General features: G+C 44.7%; 1 protein-coding gene across 6 annotated transcripts in view; it reads right to left on the reverse strand.

Moving 5' to 3' along the window:
* The window catches only part of tyr (tyrosinase), a 71,531-nt gene that overhangs the window by 44,145 nt on the left and 3,356 nt on the right, over nt 1-24,030 (reverse strand). For all 6 annotated transcript variants that reach the window (XM_070891471.1, XM_070891476.1, XM_070891475.1 and 3 more), the window contains exons 2-3: nt 12,402-12,618; nt 8,012-8,159 (exon numbers count right to left, since the gene is read on the reverse strand). In XM_070891471.1, the coding sequence (XP_070747572.1) occupies nt 8,012-8,159; nt 12,402-12,618 (365 nt within the window). The remainder of the gene's footprint in view (nt 1-8,011; nt 8,160-12,401; nt 12,619-24,030) is intronic.

Here is a 24,030-nt window from a genome sequence, read left to right on the forward strand (position 1 = left end):
AGGAAGGACATTAGCTTGGATGATGTGGAATCTATATGGGTAGAACTGCAGAACACCAAAGGGCAAAAAACGTTAGTGGGAGTTGTGTACAGACCTCCAAACAGTAGCAGTGATATTGGGGAGGGCATCAAACAGGAAATTAGGGGTGCATGCAATAAAGGTGCAGCAGTTATCATGGGTGACTTTAATATGTACATAGATTGGGCTAACCAAACTGGAAGCAATACGGTGGAGGAGGATTTCCTGGAGTGCATAAGGGATGGTTTTCTAGACCAATATGTCAAGGAACCAAGTAGGGGGAAGGCCATCTTAGACTGGGTGTTGTGTAATGAGAGAGGATTAATTAGCAATCTCATTGTGCGAGGCCCCTTGGGGAAGAGTGACCATAATATGGTGGAATTCTACATTAGGATGGAGAATGAAACAGTTAATTCAGAGACCATGGTCCAGAACTTAAAGAAGGGTAACTTTGAAGGTATGAGGCGTGAATTGGCTAGGATAGATTGGCGAATGATACTTAAGGGGTTGACTGTGGATGGGTAATGGCAGACATTTAGAGACCGCATGGATGAATTACAACAATTGTACATCCCTGTCTGGCGTAAAAATAAAAAAGGGAAGGTGGCTCAACCGTGGCTATCAAGGGAAATCAGGGATAGTATTAAAGCCAAGGAAGTGGCATACAAATTGGCCAGAAATAGCAATGAACCTGGGGACTGGGAGAAATTTAGAACTCAGCAGAGGAGGACAAAGGGTTTGATTAGGGCAAGGAAAATAGAGTACAAGAGGAAGCTTGCAAGAAACATTAAGACGGGCTGCAAAAGTTTCTATGTAAAGAGAAAAAGGTTAGTAAAGACAAATGTAGGTCCCCTGCAGTCAGAATCAGGGGAAGTCATAACGGGGAACAAAGAAATGGCAGACCAATTGAACAAGTACTTTGGTTCGGTATTCACTAAGGAGGACACAAACAACCTTCCGGATATAAAAGGGGTCAGAGGGTCTAGTAAGAAGGAGGAACTGAGGGAAATCCTTATTAGTCGGGAAATTGTGTTGGGGAAATTGATGGCATTGAAGGCCGATAAATCCCCAGGGCCTGATGGACTGCATCCCAGAGTACTTAAGGATGTGGCATTGACAGTCATTTTCCAACATTCCATAGACTCTGGAGCAGTTCCTATGGAGTGGAGGGTAGCCAATGTAACGCCACTTTTTAAAAAAGGAGGGAGAGAGAAAACAGGGAATTATAGACCGGTCAGCCTGACATCAGTAGTGGGTAAAATGATGGAATCAATTATTAAGGATGTCAAAGCAGCGCATTTGGAAAAAGGTGACATGATAGGTCCAAGTCAGCATGGATTTGTGAAAGGGAAATCATGCTTAACAAATCTTCTGGAATTTTTTGAGGATGTTTCCAGTAGAGTGGACAAGGGAGAACCAGTTGATGTGGTATATTTGGACTTTCAGAAGGCTTTCGACAAGGTCCCACACAAGAGATTAATGTGCAAAGTTAAAGCACATGGGATTGGGGGTATTGTGCTGATATGGATTGAGGACTGATTGTCAGACAGGAAGCAAAGAGTAGGAGTAAATGGATACTTTTCAGAATGGCAGGCAGTGACTAGTGGGGTACCGCAAGGTTCTGTGCTGGGGCCCCAGCTGTTTACATTGTACATTAATGATTTGGACGAGGGGATTAAATGTAGTATCTCCAAATTTGCAGATGATACTAAGTTGGGAGGCAGTGTGAGCTGCGAGGAGGATGCTATGAGGCTGCAGAGTGACTTGGATAGGTTGGGCAAATGCATGGCAGATGAAGTATAATGTGGATAAATGTGAGGTTATCCACTTTGGTGGTAAAAACAGAGAGACAGACTATTATCTGAATGTTGACAGATTAGGAAAAGGGGAGATGCAACGAGACCTGGGTGTCATGGTACATCAGTCATTGAAGGTTGGCATGCAGGTACAGCAGGCGGTTAAGAAAGAAAATGGCATGTTGGCCTTCATAGCGAGGGGATTTGAGTACAGGGGCAGGGAGGTGTTGCTACAGTTGTACAGGGCCTTGGTGAGGCCACACCTGGAGTATTGTGTACAGTTTTGGTCTCCTAACTTGAGGAAGGACATTCTTGTTATTGAGGGAGTGCAGCGAAGGTTCACCACACTGATTCCCGTGATGGCGGGACTGACATATTAAGAAAGACTGGATCAACTGGGCTTGTTTTCACTGGAGTTCAGAAGAATGAGAGAGGATCTCATAGAAACGTTTAAAAATCTGATGGGTTTAGACAAGTTAGATGCAGGAAGAATGTTCCCAATGTTGGGGAAGTCCAGAACCAGGGGTCACAGTCTAAGGATAAGGGGTAAGCCATTTAGGACCGAGATGAGGAGAAACTTCTTCACCCAGAGAGTGGTGAACCTGTGGAATTCTCTACCACAGAAAGTTGTTGAGGCCAATTCACTAAATATATTCAAAGAGGAGTTAGATGTAGTCCTTACTACTATGGGGATCAAGGGGTATGGCGAGAAAGCAGGAATGGGATACTGAAGTTGCATGTTCAGCCATGAACTCATTGAATGGCGGTGCAGACTCGAAGGGCCGAATGGCCTATTCCTGCACCTATTTTCTATGTTTCTATGTTTCTATGACACTAAGCTGGGAGGTGATGTGAGCTGTGAAGAGGATGCTAAGAGGCTGCAGGGTGAATTGGACAGGTTAGGTTAGTGGGTAAACGCATGGCAGATACAGTATAATGTGGATAAATATGAGGTTATCCACTTTGGGGGCAAAAACACAAAGGAAGAATATTATCTAAATGGCAGCAGATTAGGGAAAGGGGAGGTGCAACGAGACCTGGGTGTCATGGTACATCAGTCATTGAAAGTTGGCATGCAGGTTCAGCAGGCGGTGAAGAAGGCAAATGGTATATTGGCCTTCATAGCTAGGGGATTTGAGTATAGGAGCAGGGAAGTCTTACTGCAGTTGTACAGGGCCTTGCTGCCACCTCACCTGGAATATTGTGTTCAGTTTTGGTCTCCTAATCTGAGGAAGGACATTCCTGCTATTGAGGGAGTGCAGCGAAGGTTCACCAGATTGATTCCCGAGATGGCAGGACTGACATATGAGGAGAGACTGGATCGACTGGGCCTGTATTCACTGGAGTTTAGAAGGATGAGGGGAGATCTCATAGAAACATATAAAATTCTAATGAGACTGGACAGGTTAGATGCAGGAAGAATGTTCCTGATGTTGGGGAAGTCCAGAATCAGGGGACATAGTCTAAGGTTAAGGGGTAAGCCATTTAGGACTGAGATTAGGAAAAACTTCTTCACTCAGAGTGTTGTTAACCTGTGGAATTCCCTACCGCAGAGAGTTGTTGAGGCCAGTTCATTGGATATATTCAAGAGGGAGTTAGATATGGCCCTTACGGCTAAAGTGATCAAGGGGTATGGAGAGAAAGCAGGAAAAGGGTACTGAGGTGAATGATCAGCTATGATCTTACTGAACAGTGGTGGAGACTCGAAGGGCCAAATGGCCTACTCCTGCGCCCATTTTCTATGTTTCTATGTTTCTATGAGGGCACGTTTTACAATTTGTACAGTGCGCTCTGCTGCACCATTCGAAGCAGGGTTGTACGGTGGAACCTTGGTATGTTTCACACCATTTTTGCTCGTGAACTGTGCAAATTCCTCTGAACGAAATTGTGGTCCATTATCCGAAACAATTTCTTCTGGGAGGCCAAATGAAGAAAATAAACCCCGCAACATGTCTAATGTTTTACTTGTTGTATTTTCCACACTAGGAACACCTCGACCCACTTCGAATGACTATCAATCACAATGAACAATTGTTGTCCTTCTAACTCAGCAAAATCAATATGTAGCCTTTGCCACACCCTGGGAGGCTATTTCCATGGCTGTAATGATAATGATGGTGGTTGCTTGCTTACCAATTGACATGTCATACACTGACTCATGATGTACTCTATATCTTTATCAAGACCTGGCCACCATAAAAAATGCTGTGTGCAAAACTCTTGGTCAAGCACATTCCTAGGTCGTGGAGGTCTCCTAATAATTTGGAACTGAATTTATTTGGTATAACCACTCTTGCACGCCACATAATACAATCGTTATTGACTGATAATTCATTCCTACGAATGAAGAATGGATGAATATCTTTGTCTGTTACATGGTTTGGTCATCCATTTGCAAAATAATCATGCACCTTTGACATCACTGGGTCACGTTTGGTTGCTCTACCAATCTCTTCAGCTGTGACTGGCAGTTCATCAATGTATGAAAAATAGAACACTTCTTCCCTATCGGGTGTAACTTGTGATGGGGAAGGCAATTTAGACATTGCATCAGCATTACTGTGATCAGCTGATCATCTGTATTCAATATCATATGTATATGCTGACAAGATCAAAGCCCATTTCTGCATTCGGGCTGCAGCTAATGTTGGAACTGGGGACTTTGGATGGAGGATTGCTGTTAGGGGCTTATGGTCTGTAACGATGGTAAACTTATGACCATACATGTATTTGTGGAACATCTTGACCCCAAAAATTAATGCCAAAGCTTCCCTTTCAATTTGCGCATAATTACTCTCACTGGCACTGAGAGTGCGTGAAGCAAAAGAAATTGGTCTCTCCTCCCCACTACGTAATACATGAGAGATTATTGCCCCAACTCGATACAGAGAGGCATCACATGCAAGCTTAATGTCCTTAGATATGTCATAGTGAACTAACATGGTGCTCTCTACCAATTTGCTTTTACACTCCTTGAATGCTGTTTCGCATTCTTGTGACCACTTCCAATGGACCTGTTTTTTCAATAGTTCATTCAGTGGATGTAAGTAATACTATAGCCAAATTTGGTAAGAACTTCCCATAATAGTTCAAAAGATCCAAGAATGAACGAAATTCAGTGACATTCCTGCTAGTGGATGCAATTCTTCCATGCTATGTCGTCTCTGGGGATTTCTACTCATAGCTTTGAACGCTGGACTCATAGCTTTAAAAGCTGGTTTACCCTTCAGTCGGCCTTCGCAAGATGCCCAGTCTTTCTGCAGAAGAAACACTCTGCCTTCACATATGGACAACTTTGAGCAATGTGTTGTCCCAGGCACCGATAGCATGACTTCGATGCTCTGTTAAAATTTCCAGTTTCTGAGACTTTGGGCCACCACCGCCTTTTACTTTGAACCTGCAGGCAATTCACCTCGGTTGACTGACGACTGTAATTATTATAAAATTCTCGGGAATATTGATTGGCCATGCCCATCGAACTCGCTGTCTGACAAGCAATCTTAAAAGTCAAGTCACCCGTCGTCAATAACTTTCTTCTGATCGCATCATTTTTCACCCCACAAACAAAACGGTCCCGCAATGCTCGGTTTTGAAAGTTTCTGAAATTATAGTGAGTAGATAGCTTTTTTAATGCTACAATGTAATCACTGATAACTTAATCAGTCTTTTGATTTTGTATACCAAAATGATAGCTTTCAGCAATTACTAACGGTTTGGAGTTATAGTGCTGCTCCAGCTTCGTTAAAATCTCTTTAAGCATTGTGTCCTTTGGCTTGTCAGGTGCAAACAGATTTATCAGCATTTCATACAATTCTGGACCCGCTTCCGATAAGAAAATCGCTCTCTTACATTCCAACATAACCTGGTTCTGATCAGCATCCTCTGGAACTTCGATTGTATTATTTGCAGTGAAATACATTTCTAGACAGTCCTCGTACGCCTTAAACCTTTCCTGGTTATATTCACCTAAGTGTCCCATTACTACTATGGATGCAGCCATTTTGATTTCTAGCTGTTCACACAGTGTGCTGTATTTTATGTCGGATTTTGTAGCTATTTCCAAAGGCAGAGAAGCTTCCAAAGTCTCTCTGTCGGCTGTCTGAATCCTTCACCAACAAAATTTCAGCTTTAAATCATCCGAGAAATCCCATCTCATCGCTAAATGTGATATGTTTACAGAGCACAGCACACACAGGTCTTTCTAAAATGGATGCAGCTCCAGAAATCTCTGGAACTTCCTGGTTCTTGTAAGCTGCCTGTTTATTCCCTTTAGTTGCAGTAACACAATATGTCCACATCCACAGTGTGAAGCTACAGAAATTAGTGTCCGAGAACTAGAATTCCACTGGTGGAATGGGTGACCGGGGAGCAGACATTCTGTGTCCTGAAAGAGGACAGCAGCAATCTCTCACATGGAGCCAAGACTATTTTCCTGGGGCCTCAGCACTCCTGTAGCTCTGTGCATGAACAGAGTGCAAGAGTGATGTGATGCTGTGGAAGCCCCTGTAGAGTGGCTATGGTAGTTGTGGGAGTGGTCAGGAGAGGCTCCATGATGGTGGGCGCCACTATTGTGTTGATGGAGCTGACTGTTGGTCCATGTTGGACAGAATGGTCTACATGCTCTGTGCAAAGCCTTGACACAAGTTGGAGCTGGACTCCTCCATGCTCTGCAACATTGTGTGTAAGCTCACTAGCAGGCTGCCCAGTGCACCTATCCTTTCCTAGTGGTTACCCATCAGCCTTCTTCTGTAGCCTGGGCCCTCAAAGTCAGTATCTGAGTCCTCTGCAGCACAACTAGTATCCAATCTTGCCACCTGGTATGTTGGTTCCTGTGGCTTCCTATCCCCTGCCCTAACTCCAGCACACTTATTCCTGGTTATCCACCATGTGAAGACCAGTGCTCTAGTCTAGCCTCTAAAGTACATGTGGTGCCAATCTCGGAACTGGTGCTTGCGAGGGTGAGATCGAGTAACGCTGCATCTTCAGGAAGGCTGGCCTCCTCTTCCTGAAATTGCAGAGGTATTTTCACATACTTCAGCACCTGAAATGAAAGAGAGGGATAAAGGTTAAATTTTAGTGTAAAGGGAGAGTAGAGAGAGAAGTGGCTGGTGAAAGCATCTGTAGTTTGTCATGCAGAGTGCGTAGAGTGAGACAGAAAAAGAGAAGAAGTGAAGAAACCGTGCCGACGTCTCATCCAGCATTGCCACTCGTCACTGCTCCTGCCCATGGTAGCCATCATGCTTTCTTTGAAGGGGGAGAGGGTATGCAGGCAGGCTCGGTCTCTTCCGCTGGCAGCTTGCTGTCTGGAATTATGGGGGACCTTCCCCTGCAAGAGAAGGGTTTGTTAATGGCAATCTTGTGAGGTGTTTAGGGAATGTACACGTCATGTATGAACCTGGTGTGTAGTGTGCAAGATGTGGGATGTAGAGAAGTGAGGGTTTCAATAGTGGGGCGTGTGTAGTGTGAGGAGAAGTTGGTCAGTGAAGTGTGGTGTAGTGATTGTTGGAGAGTGAAGAGTATATTCTGCGTAGTGAGGCTGGAGTAGATGAGAACAGAGAGTAATAGAGTAGTATTGTTACCTTGCCAACTCTGGTGAAGTAATTGAACTTCTTTCAGCATTGCAGACATATTCTGGGAGCAAAGCGAAGTTTCTGGCATTGACCTCCTCAGCAACCTTTTCCCATTAGCGGCAAGGTTATTGCCTGGGGGACTTTTTGCACCCTGATGGAAATAGGATCTTCTCCTGTTCACCACCTTGACCAGGGCCTCCAAGGCAGCAGATCTTGCAGCCATTTATCTTTTCAGAAACCTCCTTTGTTGTCCATAGTCAGAGTCCGTTCCCCCGCCATCCCCCTCCGCCCCCCCCACCCCATTAAGATGCGCTACATGTCTTTAAGTGTCGTTGGAGACACCTGATTTTCAGTCCCCTCAAACAGACGTGTAGCCAATGAATAGTACGGATATCGCAGATTGCACAACTGAATCATTGTAATAAGCATGCAGCATGAATATTACGTGCTGCCTGGCTCAACACTAACAGGAGTGTGCAGTGTCCCCTGTCCATCTGTTTTCCAACACGATCAAATTTCTAGGCCCACCTGCTTAGCAGACAACATATGAGGAATTTCTGTAGATTAACTGGTGAACAACCAAGAAATGGGAGAATATAGAGTAAATTTACTCTCAATTACACTCACCTGTCAATAAAAGCATGATGAAGTATAAAGACTGGGTCATTTGCTGATCCCCCGACTTTGGACATTGAACCATTCATGTATATGTGTAAGGCATTATGCAAGCTGCTCTGTGTTATGTTAGATATAGCGTCATTTGGATTGGCAAAGCCTGTTCAAAAAGAAGTTACATTTGTTTGAAATGATAATTAGATTTGTATTACCAATGAACCTACTACACTTTAAAGAACAGCAATATAACATAAAAAAAATATATTCTGGACCAGCTAATAAATGGATTAGAGCACGTCATTTTCATTTTTGAGACCAGGATAATTAAGGAAGGCCGATAAATACACCAACAACAGCTCATGAACAAATAGCAAAAAAAATGACAAGAGATGCAATTGTTCTCTAGTTGTTGTTACAAGGTTTTTTTGCATTAAACAATTAAGGGGCGAAATTGCCCCACGCCCCGATTGGGGGCGGTAACCTTCTGGGGATGGGAATTTTAGCGCCCAGCGTGGCGATCTCACCCCGACGCGGAATTGCCCTTACCGCCCCTGAAAGGAAGTGGGTCCTGGGACATTACTGGGACGAAATATTTAATGCTACGCGGATGCTCCCCCTAACGCTGACGTGCTTCAACTCCCCTCCCCTTCAATTAAAGGGGAGGGCCACTGCACACTCTACATGGCCTCTGATGGCCTCCACTGGGCCACCAGGGCAGCGTTTGACCGGGCCAGCAGCCCAGCACCCAAGACCATGCTAGGGCCGCCATTGTCGAGCCGAGAATCGGGCAAAAAAAAAAGATGGCGGCCGGGCTGCTGGTGCCCTCCCCATTAAGGAGAGCCCCAAGAGCAGATGTCTGCCAGCTTCGCAACCCGCCTGGCATTAAGGGGTTGGCACAGGTCACTGAGGGGTTGCCACGCATGGCACTTGTCATCGCCGGTTGCGCGGCACACATGGGGCACGACGTTACCATAGCAGCACCTCCGCAAACTCCTGGGCAATTTCCCGGGAACCGGTAGTGCCCCTCGGAGGCATTATCAGGGCTATTTTATTTGAATTGATAATTCTTGTTGTTGGTTAGTGCACTATATTTGCATTATTTAGGTTTTTTTTTCTTTCATTCTTCTTGATTATTGTCTTCATTCAAAGTGGTGATGATTGGTATTTCTTGGGGATTCCAATCATGCTATAAGATTTGGATGAGGAAGAGGAGTTCGTGAGGAGTCAATGAATTGAGCAATGACACCTGAGGCAACTTGCCTGTGCCCAAGATGCTGGATTTGTACATGGACATGCCACAGGAGATTAATCGCCGCCTTTTCCACTTCACAAGAGAGGCCGTCACAGAGTTGTGCTATTTACTGAAGGATGACTGACAGGAAACATCTAGAACAGGAATTGCTCTCCCCATAGCAGTAAAGTTCGCTACCGCATAAGGTGTTCACTCTACTGGATTTTTCTAAGCAACCGTAGGGGACATATCAGTGCATGCATGTATCAATCAAATGACGAATACTATGCTGGCAAGGGGCTACACCTTCATCACTTTCTTAGTGGAAAATCGGTCTCAGATATGTAGTGAGTCCAGTTCTTGCTTGAAAAACAAGTTGCCGGCAGTGGAAAACTGTGATGGGCCACCTCAGCTGTTCCTTTGACAACTAAGGCCCGGCAGTTGCGATATTCAGGCTGGCCTATGAATGAGGATCCTGCAAACAGGTAGGGTACAGTTTACGAATTCAAATTGGGGTTGTAGGTCAGTTGTAGAACCCTGTTTGCAATTTTAAGATACAAATGAGCAGAGTGTGTGCCGTGCAAACTTTGCACATTTGTATCATGTTGTGAGTAGCCTAACCATTGGTCATAAAAGGGACTGCTGGAGGCTGCTTCAGAAAACTTACTCCTCCAGGCTTGCTGACAGCCATGGGTGCTCTGTCCCATCCCACCGTTCCCCCCCTCCCCTTTTACTGCTTTCTTCCCGTTTGGCTTGCCCTCGGACCTGCCGGATTGACCCCACCTCACCCCCCGCCCCCACCTTCCCCCACCCACCCCCCCCCGCAATCCGTGACTCTGAGTGCTCAGTAGTTCACCTAAATTATTTTGATGAGGCACAAACATGAAATGGTTCGGGCCTCCCGATGCTGGTTTTGAATGGGCGGGTTGGCTGTTCTGTCAACTTCACACCCATTTTGAGCGGAAATTAAAAATTACTCCCATAATTTCTAGTGGGTGCCAGAGCTGCCTAGAGTGCAGGAAACTATAGGCAATATATAAGAATTAGGGCTCCTCATATCAACCCCATGGCTTACACAAACAGAAATAGATTTGTATTCAATTAATGTTCCGATAATAACTGACCACAGAAACAATATGAATGCCAACTGAATTTATACAGGGAGCCACCAGTATGTGATTGCTTGGATTATTTGAAGATAATGAGACACTGGATAGATGGCTGTTAGAAAACCAGAGCTATCCTCTACACACATTTAAGGAACTCCTAACAGTGGAGGAGCAGCTCATAATAGAAACCTGGGGCAACTGCTTACTGTCAACAGTCATCTTTACCCTCAAGGAAAGTGTGGCACAATGAAGGAGTGAGGGCAAAAGGACCAAAGTTGTGTACAGTGCTGTAAATGGTACCTCCCATAAGGTGTAGAAGTTAGCCACTTAGGTTTCTGCCACTCTTACTGAACCCTAAAATAAACGTGTGCCAAAGTGACCATATATACCTTTCGCTCGATACCAGCAGATTTTGTCTTCATTTACAAGCAGATATGTGTGACCTGGTTGACTATATTGATTTGGTTGGGAACCTACCATCATGCAGCTTGCATGAGATTTTACTGGAAGGTCAAATAAATCTCCTGCAGCATAATTTTTAATTCTCCAGCATCAAAAGAAGCAGTTTCCCCGTTGTGCAATTTTCAACAGAGAATTGGAGGTGCTTCCAAATTTATGAGATCTGATTCCATTTAGAATAAACTGTGTATTTTAACTGTGCATCCTGCCTTAGGAACACAGTTAAAATAATTAAGCCAGCTTTCCTTTTCTAGCACTTCAATACTATAATATTACAAGATTACACAACGATCCATATACTCGAAAAGGAAATATTTTGCAGAGCTGCGGGGAAAGAGCTAGGGGAGTGGGACTAATTGAATAGCTCTTTCAAAAAGCCTGCACAAGCATGATGGGTCCAATGGCCTCCTTCTATGCTGTCTGATTCTATAATTCTATAACCTTAAGTAGATAAAAGAAATGTATAATTTGCTCTGGAAGGTGGTAGTGGAGAGCACCTTAATTAGATGGACTGTCTTAACTGCACATTAGCTACTATTTAGGGAGGAAGTTGCTGGCAAGAATAATACCAGCTTTTTTAGCCTGGTTTAAAATCTATCCAGGACTTACTAGTTTGAAATCAATATCTTTCGCTTCACTAAATTCTTCTGGACTTCTCTCCATATAGGTACGCATTGCTTCTGACATTTCTTATAGTTACAGTTCTAAAGAGCACTCTGCTCAGGTCATAAACAAATAATGTCCCAGAAATTCCGATGTCCTGGGCCCGTACGGAGTTTCTACAGACCCGCGAAGGCATCGGAAAAGCCGGTTTTCAGCGCGCAATGAAAACTGGCTTTTCCAATCTGTCAAGCTGGAGCTTGACAGATCTCGCGCATCTCGGGAACGAGGACATTTACAAGGGCATAATTGTGGTATTTACGCATATCTTGCCCACCAAATGTCCTCAAAAATCTTGTTCCTGATAAAAGCAGGCGCATAGCCTACTTTTACAGGCGCAAGTGTTTTAAAACATACAAAAACATATTAAAATAAAATTATAAACACATAATTTTTGTTAAAAACCCTCCCCACTATGGTAACTTTATTTTTAACTATAATTAAAAAAACGTTTTTAAAAATCGGGAAAATATTTTATTTTTCTAAGACATAATAACTTTAATTTCAATTAATTTTAAATATATGTGGTCTGTTTTTTATTTTTTATTATTTTGTGTGTTTGGTTTTGTTCCCATTATTAGCATTGAGAACTCGTAGATACACGCATCTCACTGCTATAAATGAGAACCTGCTAAATAATTACCTGATTGGCTGAGCAGTCACACATCTTCTGCGTGGGAACCCTCCGGACGGGAGCGTGCTTCGCAGCGCAGGAAGAGAAGGCCTCCCCACCGCAATCCAGGGCGCCTCCTAGACCACCAGGTATTTTCGTAAAAATTCTCCGGTCAGGAAGCAATTGCCCGCGGGAAGACCTCGAGAGGAATTTCTGGGCCAATATTACCCAGGAAAGACAATGTTTTTTGATAAGCCAAATCTAGAGATAGGTACCACATTTTCTAAAACACACACCAACTTTCAAAGAAAAAAAAACATAAAAAATTACCTTCCAAAGTGTTCCGGAAGCTAAAATTAGCAAACTGATCAAAGGGGGGAGTTTCATATTCTGTCAGGCTTAAACAAAATTCCACTTCTGCTGAGATTGGAAGCCTTGGGGTTCTATTTCGATCCTGGTTTCCTGGATTACGTTGAATGGGTCCCTCAGGAATGCCACTACACAGAACTTCACGACGGTTGTAATCCTCTGTCCTGCTGCAAATCACCTTTGACAAAAATATATATATATATATATATGTAATATGGATTTCTCACTGTATACCAAGAATGCAGAAGAGATTTTTATTTTTTTGACTAAATTTCTACTTACTCTAAATTTACAAGCACATGATTGAACTTACATGTATTGTAGTACAGTGTGTTAGAAATGCCTTTAACTATGTTTTCTGTCAGAGACCTGTACCTCTCTGAGAAACATGGGATATCCTAGAGAAGCATTCTGGAACTATATAGTTTGCTACCATTATAGAGATAGTGCACTATATACTCCCACAATGCTTCTGTGCCTATAATCCCTAGAATTTTTCTGCGATTGACAAAAATTGGCCAGTCATTTGCTGATTGTTCCATGACTTGCTGTTTGTAAGGCCCACGTCTTTCCCCTTCTTGTGAAGGTAAAGGCTTGATAAATGACAGTAATGAACATGTCTGGAAGCCATTAATAAGAGCTGTGAGTGCTATAAACAAACTATTTTATATAGAAAAATGTAAAACATGAATTTTGAAATCTTGAGGTAATTTTCACCAGAAACACAGATGAACTAATCTCCATAGTATCCAGAAAATGATTAGTGTTCTCGTACATAGGGGCCGAAATTGCCCTGTACCCCGTTTGGGGGCGGTAACTGAGCCGGGACACTACCAGTGGGGTGTGGCGCTACCCTGTTTGCACTTCTGCTAACTCCCATGCAATTTCGCGGGAGCCCATAGCACCCCACCACCTCGGCAAAAACAGGCCCCCGGAGGCACTAACTGGAGGCGCACTATAGGGGAATTTCGCCCCCATAGTCTTCGAGATCTGATTTCTAATCGGAAAGCTGTATCTGATAGAATTCTTTTCTTGTCAGTTCAGTCAGAAAATCTGGGTGTGCATTCAAAACATTTTTTTGTAATTGACTGCAAGGCTACTGATTCTAATTGCCACTTTCCTTGAGGAGAGAAAAAGGCAGCCTTAAAGGAATTCTGGGAGTTGTAGTCTGTCAGAGTGACACACACAGTGGCACTAGTGCATACAGGGAGTTGTAGTTCATCAGAGTGACATGCCAAGAATGACACTGGTACATTCTGTGACTCTGCTATTTATCTTGATCCTCTTCCTTCAGAGACCTGACGAAGCAGTACCACTCCACATCCAGACATTTTACATACTGATAGTTTTTATTTGGAGGGCTATCATAAAGGCAAACACACAAAAATTAACTGTATAGGTAGGTTTCATTATATTATTCTGCATTATTTAATCTTTCAATATGTTTCCTTATATTGGAAACTTTTTGTATGGATGTCTCCTGACCCACAAAGATGGCAACCAAAATGATTTACAAAATAATATTTTGTGATTATATTGGTTATCTTTTTAAATTGGCATTTTTTTATTATTCGCTTTTTCCACTTCATTGTTACATTTCATACCTATTCAAAAGTAACCGATTTTTGTTTCATAAAAATTTCATTTGGGCCAATCAAGTACAAGTGTGATGTACACATTCAAGTGTAACAGTTACATGCTGACAGAAGAATTTTATATCAAAAATGTGTTGCACCTACTGAGTTTTCATTTCACTTGCAAAGTGTCTGTCACACAGAAAAATCCTAATTGGTTCAATCAATCAAAAAACACTTACATCACTGTCTCTAAGATTTTTCTCACTTCTTTCCAAATTTTTTCAGTGGCCACATGCATTCCTCCCCACCTAGCAAGCAATAATGGCCCAGAAATCCCCATCGGCTGCTTCCCGCAGGCGATCAGGTAAAAAACTTTAAAAAAAATGCACACTTACCTTATCCTGCTGCACCCACGCAAGTTCCCGGTCCTGAGGCCTCCTCTGAGTCACATCACATGCACGTCACATCACATGTACGTCAGGATGTTCGCAGGCCTGGAGCTGGAGTCACATGGCTCTGGGCAGCCAATCAGGTAAAGTATGTTCTCATTCATAATAATGGGAATTCCCTAAGTTGAAGTTCCCATTATTATGAAGGAGAAACAGCCCTCAAAACACACAAACCAATAATAAATAGAAAAACTACAGCACATATTTTTATTAATTTAAATTAAAGTTATTTAAGTATTTTAATAAATATATATTTTTCCAATTTTTTAGATGTTTTTTAAATTATGGTTTAAAATAAACTTACCATAGTGGGCAGGATTTTTAACAATAAAATGTGTTTTGAAAATTTTATTTTAAAATGTTTTTGTGTATTTTAAAACTCTTACACCTGTAAAAGTAAGCTTTGCGCCTGCTTTTATCAGGCTCAAGAGTTTTAAGGACATTTGCTGGGCAAGATATGGGTAAATACCGCAATCTTGCCCTTGCAAATGTTCTCGCTCCCGAGATACGGAAGGTCTGTCCAGCTTGACAGATCGGAAAAGCCAGTTTTCAGCGCATGCGCATTGTGCGCTGAAAACCAGCTTTTGCGATGCCTTCCTGGGTCCGTAGACACTCAGTATGGACCTGTGGCCAAAAAAGGAGTGGCGAGCAGTGGCCCAGGAGCAGTGTGGAGGTCCCGACCTGCGTAAGAACACCAGCGGCAGGTCGGGTCCATAAAAGAAGCGGCGAGCAGTAGCCTGGGAGCAGCGTGGTGGCATGCCACCTCAGGGAGCAGCACGAACTGCAACGGCAGCGAAGAGTGACATCATCAAGGTCCAGGTCAGTGGTTGGAGCGTGGGCAGACACAGCAGGAGCAGCGACGTTGGGGCGAAGGAGCGGTTAAAGACTGTGGAGGGACGTGATCGGGTCCCAGGAGAGGCGTGAGTTCGGGGCCAGCGGCAGCACGGGCCAGCCCACACTGCGATACGTGTGCGCACTACGTCCGTGAAGCAGAGCAGGTCTCCAGTCATCTTGGGTAATCCCTGCCACTGGACCAAGACCTAGCTCTGTCAAGCCCTTGTGGTGGCTGGTGTGTAACGGCCACCACACGTTAAAAAAATCCACGCACAGGCATCTTCCACCCTTCAGGATGTAGTTCAGGACATGGAATTTTAGGTCCTTCATTGGAACACCTGTGAATATCCTTTTTGGTGTAGAAGCAAGTCATCCTTATTTCGAGGGACTGCCTATGATGATGATGATTTACCCACTATGAGGAATCCCAGGGTTAATGCTATGATATGGACCAAAAATTCCTCCATTCTGTTCCAGATGGAGTTATGACATTTAGATAATGGTGCTGCTTAATTTGAAATTTTTATAATATTAACAAATATGTGATGCGCTATTGAAAGAAATATTGTCAGTTTCTCATGTTGGAAAGTAAAATAGAAAAGACTGGTGAAAACATATTTGTTATTTTGGTTTAGTACTGTTGCATTCATCTAGTCCCAGAGAATGAATTTTTGTGTTTATTCTAGGGATGTGTGTGTCACTGGAAAAGTTGGCATTTGTTACTCATCCCTAGTTGCTTTGTGCTGAATGGCTTGCTAGGCCACTTCAGAGAGCATTTATCAATCAACCACATTAGTGTGGGACAGGAGTCATATAGGCCAACCGGCTAAGGACAGGAGGCCACTAAAGGACATTAATGAACCCGTAGGATTTTTACAACAATCTGATGGCTTCATGAATATTTTTACTGGTACCATTTTTTAACTTCCAAATTTTTAAATTAAATTCAAATTGTCAAACGGCCATGGTGGGATTTGAACTCATAGGCCACGATTTTCCATACACTGGCGGGTCCATGGCAGGTGACGTCAGTGGCAGGTCCCAAACCTGCTGCAGTCTCCAACCTGGCCTCTGACATGACTTTCCCTGATTGGGCTTGTTAAGCCCGCCCAGTGCGTTTCCTGGCCAATTGAAGGAAGTGGGTCTGATGACATCATTTTATGACACGTCATCAGCCTGTTTCCTTAAAAGGTCCATGCGTAAATGTACTTTGTAATTTGTGTTGTCAGTGTTCTACAGCATTGAGGTGCTGCAAACACTGACAAGCACTGTACAAAGATGTATGGCTGCACCCAGGCTCTCCCATAACTCCTTCCATATGCTTATGGAGGGAGTCACAGCACGCAGGGAGGTTCTCTTCCCTTCCAATGGACGGAAGAGGTCTCCCCAGGACACCAACGCAGCTTGGTTGCACATTGTACAGAAGGACACAAGCAGGGGTGTTATCAGGAGAACCAGGCTGCAGTGGCACAAACCTTTCAAGATCTCAAATCACGAAACATTACTGCAAAGCCACACACCTCATCTCTTGTACCACTCAACACATCCCATACTCTGCCTTCCCTACCCTACTCCTGCACATCCTTACTCACACCAACTTACCTTGCACCTCCACCTATCCCTCTCTATCTAATTATCACTTCCCCATCTCACCAGCCACCCTTACACTCATCTCATCCTAGTCCAATCATACCCAACTAACAACACACAAAGATAGGCAATATGTGTTTTAGCCAATATTCAGGCGAAGTTTCTGTTAATGTGTTGTCAAACATTGAAATCTTTATTTTCAACACTTTGGATTCTTGGACAGATTTGTGTGCACTTTTGGAAGTGCCTTAGTGAGTTCCAGTGAATGGTGAGACCTAACAGCACATTCTCCCCATCGCACTGCTGATGAGTGTGAATAGAATGGCTTGGACATTGTAGGGATGCTTTATGCTATTGGTGTGGGGTGGTGCCAACCTGGTGTATCATGCAGCAGCCAGGGTGTACAGCCTCAAGAGAACTAAATGTGGCCATAGAGAGGCCATCCCTGGTGTCCTGGGCAACAATTTGGTTGAGTGCTGATGCCCTCTGAACCGTGCAGCATCAGATGATTGCAAAGAAGGTTGGTGTGGTTGTTGGTGCTGCTGGTGTGCCTGGTGATGCTGGTGTTGGGAGTGATCGTGGTCAGATTCTGAGGACCAAGATGAGTGAGTATAACGTGCACACATGTTAATGGAATAGATGGCATTTGAAGTAGAGAAGACAGAAGCAATCTCTCAATGGTGGGAGAGGTAATGAGGTCAGACTGGATGGAGACGTGTGTAAAGACTTGCAGCATTCTGTGATAGGTCCTTACTACACAGTATAAAGGCACACGAGGCCCATGCTTGAGAGAAGGTCAGTCTGTGACCTGTCCTTTATTCCTTAGCACTCAAGTGAAGAAAGTGGGTGGAGCTTCCCCTTTTATACCTGAAGGTCAAGGTTAGGAATGTCTCCCACAAGTTCACCACCTAGTGGTCATTGTTCTCACAGTGTACAACTTAGGTCAGATTATACATGGGTTACAATGCTGGTTGAATACATGACATCACCTCCCCCCAAACTCTTATTGGGATCACAGATTGAGTCTCTCTGGTGGTTTACGCTCTCTTGTAGAGCGCCTGAGTTGGGGCTCCGGTTGTTGGGCGCTGGCCTGAGTGTCTGCTGTTTGCAGTGCCTCAGGCCCATCCAGACTGCTCACAGTTACTGGGCTCCCCCCCCTTTGGTTCCGGTGTTCGGTCACCTGTGGTGGAGTGAACTCTATATCGTGTTCTTCCTCTGCTTCTTCTATGGGGTTGCTGAACCTCCTTTTTGTTTGATCTACGTGTTTGCCGCAGATTTGTCCATTGGTAAGTTTAACAACCATAATCCTATTTCCCTCTTTGGCAATCACAGTGCCTGCGAGCCATTTGGGCCCTGCAGCGTAGTTGAGGACAAAAACAGGATCATTTACATCAATACATCGCGCCCTCACATTCCTGTCATGGTAGTCATATTGTGACAGGCACCTTCTCTCGACAATTTCTTTCATGGTGGGGTGTATAAGTGATAACCAGGTTTTGAGCGTCCTTTTCATTAGCAGCTCTGCGGGCGGAACCCCTGTGAGCGAGTGTGGTCGGACCTGTAGGCCAACAGGAAGCGTGATAAGCGGCTTTGTAGGGAACCCCCTTGGATTCTGAGCACCCTCTGTTTGATTAGCTGCACTGCTCGTTCTGCCTGGCCGTTTGAGGCCGGCTTGAACGGTGTCGTTCCAACATGGTTAATTCCATTGTCTGCCATGAAGTCCTGGAATTCAGTGCTTGTGAAGCACGGTCCATTGTCGCTGACCAAGATGTCCGGTAGACCGTGGGCGGCGAACATTGCCCGTAGACTTTCCACCGTGGCAAAGGATGTGCTTGAATTTAAAATGTCACACTCGATCCATTTGGAGTAGGCGTCTACTACAACCAAAAACATTTTTCCCATGAAAGGACCTGCGTAGTCCACATGGATGCGTGACCAATGCCTGGTGGGCCATGGCCAGGGGCTAAGGGGGGCTTCCCTGGGTGCATTGCCCAGCTGGGCACACGTGTTGCACCTGCGAACACAAAATTCCAGATCTGTGTCTATCCCTGGCCACCAAACGTGTGACCTGGCAATTGCCTTCATTATGACAATGCCCGGGTGCTCATTGTGGAGTTCTCTGATGAACACCTCTCTGCCCATCTGGGGCGTGACTACGCGGTTTCCCCACAATAGGTAATCAGCCTGAATTGAGAGTTCGTCCCTGTGCCTGTGAAATGGTTTAAATTCCTCAGGGCATGCCCCGTACATGGCTGCCCAGTCCCCATTCAGGACACATTTCTTGACTAGAGACAATAGCGGGTCTCTATTTGTCCAGACTTTAATCTGATGGGCTGTCACGGGTGAGCCTTCGCTTCCGAAAGCTTCAACAGCCATGACCATCTCAGCAGCATGCTCTGTAGCCCCCTCAGTGGTGGCTAGTGGGAGCCTGCTGAGTGCATCGGCGCAGTTTTCGGTGCCCGGTCTTGCCGAATTGTATAGTCATAGGCGGCTAACGTGAGTGCCCACCTCTTTATGCGGGCCGATGTGTTTGCATTTATGGCCTTGTTGTCGACCAAAAGGGACGTTAGGGGTTTGTGATCTGTCGACAGCTCAAATTTCCTGCCAAATAGGTACTGGTGCATTTTCTTTACCGCATATACACATGCAAGCGCCTCCTTTTCTACCATCCCGTAGCCCCTTTCTGCCTGGGACAGACTTCTGGAGGCATAAGCTACCGGCTGTAACTGACCCTTGGCATTGACATGCTGCAACACACACCCGACACCATAGGACGACGCATCGCACGTTAACACAAGTTTCTTACATGGGTCATATAGCGTTAACAGATTGTTAGAACATACCAAATTGCGCCCTCTATTAAAAGCCCTTTCCTGGCTGTTCCCACAGACCCATTCACGACCTTTGCATAGGAGCACGTGTAGTGGCTCTAGCAGCGTGCTCAATTTGGGAAGAAAGTTAGCAAAATAGTTCAGGAGCCCCAGGAACGAACGCAGCTCCGTCGTGTTACGGGGTCTGGGTGCTCTCTGGATTGCTTCCGTCTTGGACGCAGTAGGGCTGATCTCGTCTGCTGCGACCCTCATCCCCAGGAATTCTACCTCTGGAGCTCGGAAGACGCACTTCGCCTTTTTCAGTCGCAGCCCTACCCGGTCCAGTCTGCGTAGCACCTCCTCCAGGTTGTGGAGGTGTTCTTCAGTATCGTAACCCGTGATGAGGATGTCGTCCTGAAAAACCACCGTCCCTGGAATTGACTTGAGGAGGCTTTCCATATTTCGTTGGAAGATCGCGGCGGCCGAGCGAATCCCGAACAGACATCTGTTGTACTCAAACAATCCCTTGTGTGTCGTGATGGTGGTCAGCTTCTTCGACTCACTCGCCAGCTCCTGGGTCATGTAAGCTGAGGTCAGGTCCAAATTTGAAAAAAGTTTTCCCCCGGATAGTGTCGCAAAGAGGTCCTCCGCTCTCGGTAGCGGCTACTGGTCTTGGACTGACACCCGATTGATGGTGGCCTTGTAATCACCACATATCCTGACTGACCCATCCGCCTTGAGCACCGGCACAATCGGGCTCGCCCACTTCGACTGGCGAGATGATGCCTTCTCTCAGCAGGCGGTCTAATTCGTCTTCTATCTTTTCCCGCATCACGTACGGCACCGCTCTGGCCTTGTGGTGTACTGGCCTGATGTCTGGGTTTATGTGAATCACTACCTTGGCCCCCATGAAAGTGCCAATGCTGGGTTGAAATAATGAGTCAAATTTGTCCAGGATCTGTGAGCATGATACTCGCTCCACAGAGAAAATTGCATAGACATTGCCTCATTTCCAGCGAGCCAACTCCTCCCAGTAGTGCGGGACCATCCCCTGAGACAATCCAGAGTGGCAACCAGTTCTCCGAATCTTTGTGGATCATGACTACCGTGGCGCTGCCTAGCACCGGAATGACCTCCCTTGTGTATGTCCGTAGCTGTGCGTCAATCGACGATAATTTTGGCCTCCTGACCTTGAACGCCGACAACTTGTCGAACTGTTTGATACCCATCAGGGACTGGTTGGCCCCCGTGTCTAGCTCCATTGATACTGGGATGCCATTGAGGAGCATTTTCATCATTATCGGTGGCGTCCTGGTGTTTGAACTGTATACGTGCTCCACATGAACTCGCTGAACTTCAGCTTCCAGCGATTTCCCCCAACGTTCATTTCTGCAGTTTCTGCAGGTATTTTGCTCATCTCTGCAAACTCCGGCTGAGTGTATGCCTCCCCACCTCCAACATGAGCTGTTGTTGGAAACAAAAGGTCCCTTGCAGTCGATCGTCCCTGACTGCCCCTGTGATTGTCCTTGAGTGCACCATTAACAGGTGTTGATGGCCCCATTACTGGCTGCATTGTCCCTTGTAACGGCGTGAATTGCCGTTCAGCTTGTCATTATCTCTGTCGAACTCCCCCTCTGGGTTCGACTACATGTTGGGGCATGCCCGATTGCCCTTGTCTGTCTGGAGAACTGTGTGCTGCTCTAACAATGTTGAATCTCTGTCCCAACCATTCCTTAACACAGTACCTCTCATCTGTTCTGCTAGTGGCCATGCTCGCGTGGTTTAAATCACACTTTCTCGTCGCCATTGATATGTCCTTACTATACAGTATAAATGCACACGAGGCCCATGCTTGAGAGAAGGTCAGTCTGTGACCTGTCCTTTATTCCTTAGCACTCAAGTGAAGGAAGTGGGTGGAGCTTCCCCTTTTATACCTGAAGGTCAAGGTTAGGAATGTCTCCCACAAGTTCACCACCTAGTGGTCATTGTTCTCACAGTGTACAACTTAGGTCAGATTATACATGGGTTACAATGCTGGTTGAATACATGAAATTCTGAATCTCTAATAAAAATGCAGTTTGGAGAAGCTACTGGCTGAGGGAATATTTCTCAATCAGATGGGAGCTTTGTCTTGACATTTGTAGCTGTCAACTCATCAGCTGTTTCAATGGTGAGTAAACTCCCACCTCAGCTTCACAGATGCATTCTAGGCAGAATGGGAAACCGGTGGGCAACCAGTCAAATTCAAAAAGCATTGTTAAGTAGCTGTAAACAAGCCACTAATGATTTGAATTTGGTCCTCTGCCACTGTCTGTCCGGTCTGCTGGCAGACCCAACATCGGGAAATGCAGGTGTGCAAGTTTTGACAGCGGATTCCTGATCCGATGTCAATCATTTTAAATTTCACAGATGACCTGCCACCTACTCTGTCTGCTGATGCTGGCAAAATCATGACCATACTGTCTAGATAATTAATCCATACCTTAGGATTACGGCCAATAACATAACACCGCCACAGCCATATCTAGTATCAGTTCTCTACCCTGACCCCAAGCAGTTTCACATTTCCTGGAATTGGGTGCAACACAAAAGTTCAAATCATTCAAAAATACTCATCTCCTGTGGCCACCTTCTAAGGTTCTATAAAACATTGTCTGAATATCTTTTGTTACTTCTTCATCCACTCCTTTGCAAATCTTACATGCAATTTTCTATTCCACTTTTCAAAATGTCACATCTGAAAATTACATTTTCTCTTTTCAAACAGTTACCATGGAGAATCCTGCTTCAATGTCACCAATGCCTCCGAGGTATAGGATAACAATAGCTTTCATTGACATCTTTATGAATGAAACAGTCAAGGCCAATGGAAGGAAACGTGAATAAACCTAGAAAGACTGACACTTTTCTTTACAGTGCAGATCAATATAAACCAGACAGCTGCCTTATTTCATATTTAGATGTGTAGTTTTCTAAATTCTGAGCCCAGCTAGTCTCATTAAATAAAATAATGCATGAGAGTTTGGCAGAAATTGAAAGCAATTTTAATTTAAACTTTACCCAATTAAAAAAAAAATCCAAGAGCAATAAAGGCTGCTTCAGCATGGCTTCATGCTAAATAATCAGGCATACGCACATTTAACCTGTCCAATTGCACACTAATAATGTATTAGGCCATATGAAAGCTTGTTAAAATCAAAATTGCTCAAAGATCCATGTAAAGATTGCAAAAAGAGCAATTAAAAATACACTAGGCAGCATGAAACCAGTTTTAAAGACATGCAGGTTGACATCTTGACCCTGAATATTCTCTGCTGTTGCCTCTCAGGTTTGTAGAATTGCTGATCCCTTGCCAACCTCTCAACCAGTGCGCATGTTGATGTCAGACAGCTAGCTGAGACAAAGTGCCACAGCCACCATGGAGATGCTGTAGTCTGCAACCATGCTCTCGAAGGCCAGAGCTCCTTGAAGTCACTCACTACAGCATCTCAAGCAGCCTTCCAACTCCCATACTGTAGCCACTGAGGAAGTACCCGCTATTAGCACCAGAATAGGCAAACAAGCACGGAAGACAGGCACCAGGGATTTGCACAAGTGTGATTTATAGGTTTCAAACTTCCTTGTAATTGTTTTGGAAATTAACTATTATGAACTGTTTTATTATGTCCAGCAATTTATTTGCTTTTTGTTGATGTACATTATGAGGGCATTCATCTGCTGGGTTTAAGGAGTGGGCATGCTGGTGGGAGCGACTGGTGGTGCATTGATGAAGGGGTGGGGGGTTACATCAATGCCACTGTTCACCTATGATTTGTTAGGTAGAGCTTTGACAGCGTTATTTGTCCTTGTTTTTCTTGTTCATCATCAACTTTCTGCTCATCCTCTACCGCTTTCAGTTCTTCTTCCTGAGGTGACACCAATGGTTTCTCCCTTATGAAGCATGCAGCAGATCACAACAAATCTGGAGACTCTCTTGGGGCTGTACTAAAGGATGCCTCCAGACCTGTCCAGGCAGCAGGTCAATAATTTGCTTTATCAGAGTTCTGATTGAGTTGTGGCTTTTATTGGAGCATTCCTCAGTGTTTCTCATGTTCCTGATAGGTGTCATGAGCCAGGTGGTCAGGAGATGCCCCTTGTCACTAAAGAGGCAGCCTGATACATGATTGTCTGGTTGGAAGAGAGAAGACATACAAGATAAAAACATCATGACCAACGTTTCCTCTAAGTTCCACAGTTGCAGAGGTGTCTGCTGGTCAGTGCAGCCCTGGACCGGCTTTTTCAATATGAAATTCCACGCTGAGTCGAAACTTTGAATGGGGCCACACACCCA

This window comes from Pristiophorus japonicus, chromosome 10, assembly GCF_044704955.1.
Source record: "Pristiophorus japonicus isolate sPriJap1 chromosome 10, sPriJap1.hap1, whole genome shotgun sequence".
Classification (NCBI taxonomy): Eukaryota; Metazoa; Chordata; class Chondrichthyes; family Pristiophoridae; genus Pristiophorus; species Pristiophorus japonicus.